This window comes from Charadrius vociferus, unplaced genomic scaffold (assembly GCF_000708025.1).
Source record: "Charadrius vociferus isolate BGI_N301 unplaced genomic scaffold, ASM70802v2 scaffold321, whole genome shotgun sequence".
Taxonomy (NCBI): Eukaryota; Metazoa; Chordata; class Aves; order Charadriiformes; family Charadriidae; genus Charadrius; species Charadrius vociferus.
In genome coordinates, this window is record NW_009646934.1 from 2,513,289 (window position 1) to 2,520,078 (window position 6,790).

Below are 6,790 nucleotides of genomic sequence, written 5' to 3' on the forward strand. Positions count from 1 at the left end.
TTCCTGCTGTTAACGTGGTGTTTATTTAACTATAAATGAGTTACTTGTAACTGCTATACACTAAATAATATTAATTGCTGCAAAGTGTAATTATGCTAGATGCAATGCAAAGTTTAGCATAGTGTGGCTGTATGACTTCCTGAATGCATGGAACTCTACGTAAGCTGGCTATGGAGTGACGTTAAAACAACCCAGAAACATCTAAGAAACAGCCCATAGCAGGATGGAGAATGTGTTTTGGAGTTAACTGTCCTGAGAGTTAATTTTAGCATCCTATTCCTACTCTGAGAGCTGAAGTAATGATGAAGTGAGAAATTGCCATCCTTGCTGCTAGGTAACAGCAGGTACAGAGGCCAAATGTGGATCCTCTAGCATGTGCCTAAGAGGACAACACAGTTGAGATTATTTTTTAATTTTTTAATACCTGATTAAAGCCTTTTGATTATCTTACGTTTGCATGCAATCCAGTTTCTATTTCAGAATTGTTAAATGTACAGGGACTTGGGTCTGGGTGAAAGCTTTACGTCATTTATTTACTTCTATTTATGCATCAGATGCATATAACGCCAGACTATATTGTGTCCAGCAGGATCTTACCTGTCATTGCATTGTTTTGTTTAATTTTGGGGTTTTTATGGTGCTAGTTGGGCAATAAGCTGCTGTTTGTATAATGGAATTGCTGTTTGGGTCTTTGTTAATTCCAATTTTTATCTGTTCTGCTTTTTCTTTTAAGTTCAAGACCTTAGAGATTATGACTTGGGGATTTTGCTTGCTAGCAGAGAACGAGCTATATTATCTATCTACAAAATAATTAGGCCAGGAAACTAGTATCTAAAACATCACCTCCTTCTGTGCAGATTTGGTGTACTTATCACATCTGAGGACCGAAAGATTGTTTAAAAATATGTGATTACGTTAATCACAAAAGAGATCTTACCTTGTACTCAGTCTCTCATGAAGACCTTTGAATAGACTGTAGCGCATGCCGTTTTCTCTGCTAAAAGCCAGAATAACATAATTCATAATTCCTTTTTTTGGTGCAGATAAACAATAGAAGAATTAATATACCATTAGCAACTTGGTCACTAATTTTTGAATTTTTGGGTCATACGATGGTGATGTATATAACTGCTACTATCCAAACCCTACCTCCCCCCAGCAAAATACCCCCAAACCATATTTGTGCGCATCAGATGTTCCAAGACCCTAGCTTGAGGTTTTCACCTTTTTCATCTTCTCTTCTAATAACAGAAAAATTGATGTATTCTTCTTCTGGTTTAACAGGCTCTGGATTAAAGATGAGGAACAGAAGTTAATTACAAAAGAATGACCAGATTATTTTTTTTTTTAATAATCTTGAAACAAAACAGAAAGATTCCATATTGAGTATAAATCTACCGTGCTTTAGCGTTCCTGGGTCTTATCAGAGCTATAGTCACTGTTCTTGCAGGCTAAGTGGGTAGAATGCTGATGGATATCTGGCATGAGCAGCTGCACTGAGCTAACGTGGCAGAGCAGCTAGAATCCTGCCTGTCTCCTACAGGAACGGGAAGGCAAGATTTGTTCAGAGAGAGTGATCCCTTTTTTGATATTTAGAAACAGGAAACAATACCTTTGATGTTGGTTTGTTTTGGGGATTTCTTTTTCCTTGAAAATATTGACATCCATGTATAATGTAAGTGTAGAGAACTACAAGTTAATGGCATTGTGGCTTTTGTGTAATGTCTTCATTATTGTGTATTTTCTGCAGTTGAAGTAGTACAATGTCTTAACATAGGTCAGTTGCTTTGTGGTCTAGCATAATTTCAGTTTGAACTGACTTTGAGTCTTGTTAAAGTTAAGAAACATGGAATAAAGAACTATTGTATCCTGAACAATTTTGAACAGAATGCAGGAGCTACATAAGTTATTTTGCTACACTTGCATATAGCCTACTTTGTTTCTTAGTAAATGGGCATTGCACGGCTGATCTACTTACTGCCTTTAATTTTCTTTTCCTCTGTAATGGCTATTTCAGTCCTCACCATGAGTTGCCAAATGCAATTCTTCATTTCACTTCTGTTTACAGTAGGTTTTTGTGTAGAATTTCAGTTCATTTAACCAGTTGCAGTTTTGGTTGCAGAGTGACGGGTAGTGCCAAATACAGATCCTGAGTGTCTAAAAATAATGCCTCTGCCAGGCCCGGTCAGTAAGAGTATTGGCTCACTGAGTGGTAGCAGGTGTCCGCTTCCACTGCTTTTGCAGTACCTGAAGAAATTTGCCCACACTAGCTACAAATAGTATCACAGCATTCTTCAGCCAAACTCCCAGCACTATGTTTTGTGACTGCGTGGGAGTAGCATGAACTTACCAATCTCTGTGTATATGACGTGGTTTTCAGAGTCTTCTGCATTCACTGCTGAAGTAAGGCCAGTTGAGGACCTAGTAGACTGAATTTTTTCTGCAAATTGTAAAAGAAAAGCACATGCCTATATACATGTATAATTTTTTCTTAGAGGGAAATAAACAGCTACGTGATTTTTTTTTTTTAATACTTAGGGATCTCGGATAATGTTATTTTCATGATAAAAATGACTCCTTAACCAAGGGTATTTTTAATAGAATTTCCTTTCTTTACGAAGATCAATGAGGTCCAATTTCTTCTAACATTTCTATGTATTAGATTAGATGTTGCTTTACTTCCCCCATCCCAAACCTGCCATTGAAAACATAGCTGAGAGGTTTTGGCTTGTCAGTGTTTTTTTAAGTTGCCTATACTGGTTAAGAGGAGAGTTGACAACATCCTAAAATATCAAGAGCATAACTTTACTTGTAACTAGATGTTTACACACCAAAACGTATTGACAACATAAATGAGGAAAATGAAACAGACATTCAAGTAACTCACTTGCTTTATATGAAGGAATTATGAAAAATGGAATTGCCAGAACAAATACTATTACAAATAGTAGCACGATCAGCCCAAGAGAAATTATCAGGGGTTGAGAATGGCTTCTCTCTTCTGCCAAAAAGAAAAAAAAGGTGTTCATGCAATGAAATGTTGTTTCATATTCTAAGTAATTTCTGTAAATTAAAATCAAGACTTTGCATTTCTTTCAGCTTTTGGATTAAGTGGTTAATGTAACTACTCGGAAGAGTCCCAAGTGCACACTGCCACAGCAGAAGGAAGGGAGCTTGCTGGTGCTAGTAAACTCTTTCATAGGACCAGAGAGAAAAATGAAACTAGACTCTCCCCAAGGTGGGCAAGGGGTCTCTTGTAAAAGTGAGTCATCCTGCATGGTCAATTCAACTTCTCCTACTTTCTAGGCTGCATGGAATTCAATCTTTTTGCATTAATTTAAAAAAAAAATATTTTTTGTATTGTCAAAAATTATATTTTGAATGTTACTTTGGAGGAACAAAATTTCTGGCTAAAACCTTGCATTGTTACAACATTCTGAATTTTGTGTGGTCCCTGTTTATCGACAGTGGTAAACTTTCATGCATGCACACCTGCTAACGTAAAGTTGAAACTGTTGCTGTATTTTGTATTATTGCGAAAGGTATTTTCAGCTCTGCATTTATAGGTTCCAAAGTCGCTAGACGAATTGATAAACAGAAAAATCACAGCTGCTTCCCTCTTGTGCATCTTCACCGGGGGAGAGATGTTTTGTCTTCCTTTGAAGAATATGTATGTGATAGGAAGAGAGCCGTTCTCCGAGAGACAAGACAGAGTCACATTCTGGCCTTTCTTTGCTTGAGAGGTGGGTGAGCTCAGCACTGGTTTGGAAATTGGCTCTGTAAAAAGAAAACTGAAAGGGCTGCATCACTGAGTACAGGATAAGCTCCAAAGCAAGACTGGGAGTTAAGCGGCAGCACTGGTGAATGAGATGGGCATCAAGGATGCAGGGCTCAGCGAGCCAGATCAGAATAGCACTGCTGACCCTTAAGAAAATAATAGAGATTTGCAGTAGAGTCAGCTCCGCAATCAACGTAGGCGCACACTGCAGTCCAAAACAGTACCTGCCGCAAACAAACCCCTGGTTCCTGCTGCTGCAGATACATTGCATGGCTATGTGCCCCCAAAATAAAATGAGCTGAGAAGGTATACAGCCAGACATACCTATAAGGGTGAAGTTGAGACTGTTGCTATATTTTCCGCCACTGGAGATGTTATTCTCAGCTTTGCATTTGTATTCACCCACATCACTGGCAGAGTTAATAGTCAAGTTAAACAAACCAGGGGTCAAGTCTGGCCTATTTAAAGTGGATACCTTCTGACTGCGTTTAAACAATGTGTATCTGACAGGTGGAGATCCAGAGTCTGAGTGGCAGGAGAGGCTTACGTTCTGGTTCATCACTACATTCAAAGTCCTCTGAACAGGTATGAGCCTGGGATTGGACAGCATCTCTGGAAAGAAGAAACTTCTGAGTGAGTTCACTGCACCTAACATCCAAGAAACACTCTGATTTTTCCCCAAATATGTTGAGGACGAGGCTGTCCTTATTTCTGTTGAAACAGGGCGGTTATATTTTTTCCCACTTTCGGCAGTGGGCAACACAACTTCATATTTCTCAAAATCAGTATGCAGCTTCAAACACTTGATGTCTTCATGCAAACGAGAGCATATAGACACAAAGCTAACTCATGTATCTGGACAAACTAACAAAAATACTTTTAAACTACAGCAGCAACAAAAATAATAGAAGTATAAAAGATAAACATAAATATTATGGGATGTTAATTGTAGGAGAAAGTAACCTTATATGCTAGTTGGCAGGTAGCGTGTGAACCTGAAAGTAAAAGCAGTATTTTACTTGTGGCTATATGTAAAAAGGCAGAATTAACCCTGTGTAAGTAGACTGAACTTTTGAATAATAGCAGCAGGAGCCTTGACAGTCTATCAAACTAGTTTGCTTTTATGAGATTATACAAATAAATTTGTAATAGGAACTTGTAATGTCTTTTCGTAGAGCATGTTAATAAGCTAGTCATGACTAAGATAAACTGACACTTAGAGGGGGAAAAAATATGTTTTAACAACTTAAAGCATTTTTCACTGTACATACAAGTCAGCAAAGAAACAGTTAACTTTGTATAGAAACTTGTAAATTGCCTCACTGCACAGACAGGGGTGAAAGACTTAATTTTACATGAAGGTTCTGGACATTTTTAAATCCCTCCCCCATTTTTTTTGGTTAACAGTTGATTTCAACATATAACCTAAAGCCAAAAAAAAGAGAACCTACCTTTGCCATTTGCCGTAATTTTCTGAATCTGCTGAGACATTTGAACTAAGAGAAGAAAAGAAAGCTTTCAGACAAGAAACAATGGTTCTTGTTTAGAAAGATTTGTAATATATAAGAAATATGTCCTTGGCTTACGGTAGGAAAACAGCAGAATTGTGAGAAAAGACATTTTCTTGATACTGAGCAAGACAGCTGGTGGAGTTACACTAATGAGATCTTTGAGGAGTGGCTATAGGGGTTGAGGAAGTCCTAAATATGGAAACAGTGCTCATCTTTACTGGTGTTTGTGTACAAGACTTTTGTAATGTTCCACTTACATTTAGCCTATGGCAGACAGATTAGTGGGCAGAAGAAAAAGCTGTGGAGTGAGGATCAGCAGTTTGGGATACAACTACGTGTTACATAGAGTTGCTCTAAGATGTCGCTGACATAATCAGCAGTTTTTGCATGTCAGAGCGCTGTGTGGTAGAACCGTGCTGCCATGCAGTATGCAAGACTGTATATAATTTTTCCTGCACTGTTCTTACAAGGGAATGAGATCACTTGTTGATATCAAATAGTCACACATTTGCTAGAGAAAATGCAAGTTATCCTATGGCTGAGACTGAGGGAGTATGTGCTACTGTTTTTGTTTAGAAGCACTATCATTTTAAAAAGTCCAAAAAATATTAAATCTATAGATGTTTTAAGATGCTAATAAATATTTATACCTAGCCAGCTTGTTAGAGAAATATTTTGGTCAAACTTCAATTATTAAGCTGTGAGGAAGTGAGATCTTATACTAGAAGGTACAAATCTCATCATGAACTTGAGTTCAACAACCCTGCAGAAACAAATTTGATGACTAATTTGGTCATGTAATGAGTAAAAAAATGAGCTACATAATTACCCTTACAGGAAGTAGATGTCCTTTATTTGTCACCCGCTGGGCAAAGTAAATATGCTCTTTAGCTATACATGGGCAATATCTTCTGAAGAACTCTAGGCCCTGTTGTATGTGAAGAAGTATCTGCTTATACAGAGAATGCATTAACAGTGTTGTTACCTTATTTGTCTCCAGTTTCTGAAGGTAACAACACAAGGCCCTACAGAGTCTCTCCTCTTCTCCCATGTAATACAAAATCCCTCCCAAGGCCTGGTCTGTTTCCTCACAGAATTTTGTGTGCAGTTTCCTTCCTCCTTGGTTTTCTTTTTGGGTTGTTGTTTTTGTTTGTTTGTTTGTTTTTGGTGGGTTTTTTTTTGTTTTGTTGAATTTCTGCTAAGACAACCTTCACCCTCCCCTTGCAAATGTTTCTTATGTGGAAATGCTGACAACTAACCACAAGACCGGAGTATTTTTTTTGCAGCTGGCAGGAAGCACGTGCAAAAATGCAGCTGTCAGGAGAAGAACCGGGAGCGCTTGTGCATTTGCGTGTTGTGGGAGCCCGTTCTTTGTCAGAAAACCACAAAAAAAAAAGCCCTTAAGCCGCTCGCAGCCGGGTGGTGGAGGGGGAGAGGTGTCCCGAAAGCCGCGGAAGGAGAGCGGGCTCGCACCCTCCTGTCAGGAAGAGGGGGGGGGCCG

At 38.5% G+C, this 6,790-nt stretch overlaps 1 protein-coding gene across 1 annotated transcript; it reads right to left on the reverse strand.

Annotated features, from left to right (window-relative positions):
• Positions 1 to 839: 839 nt before the first annotated feature.
• Positions 840 to 5,269, reverse strand: MILR1 (mast cell immunoglobulin-like receptor 1). Its single transcript, XM_009894807.1, is given in 7 exon segments — positions 840 to 994; positions 1,225 to 1,287; positions 2,351 to 2,440; positions 2,888 to 3,001; positions 3,493 to 3,777; positions 4,103 to 4,390; positions 5,230 to 5,269. Coding segments are annotated over 7 exon segments (1,035 nt in total).
• Positions 5,270 to 6,790: the final 1,521 nt, after the last annotated feature.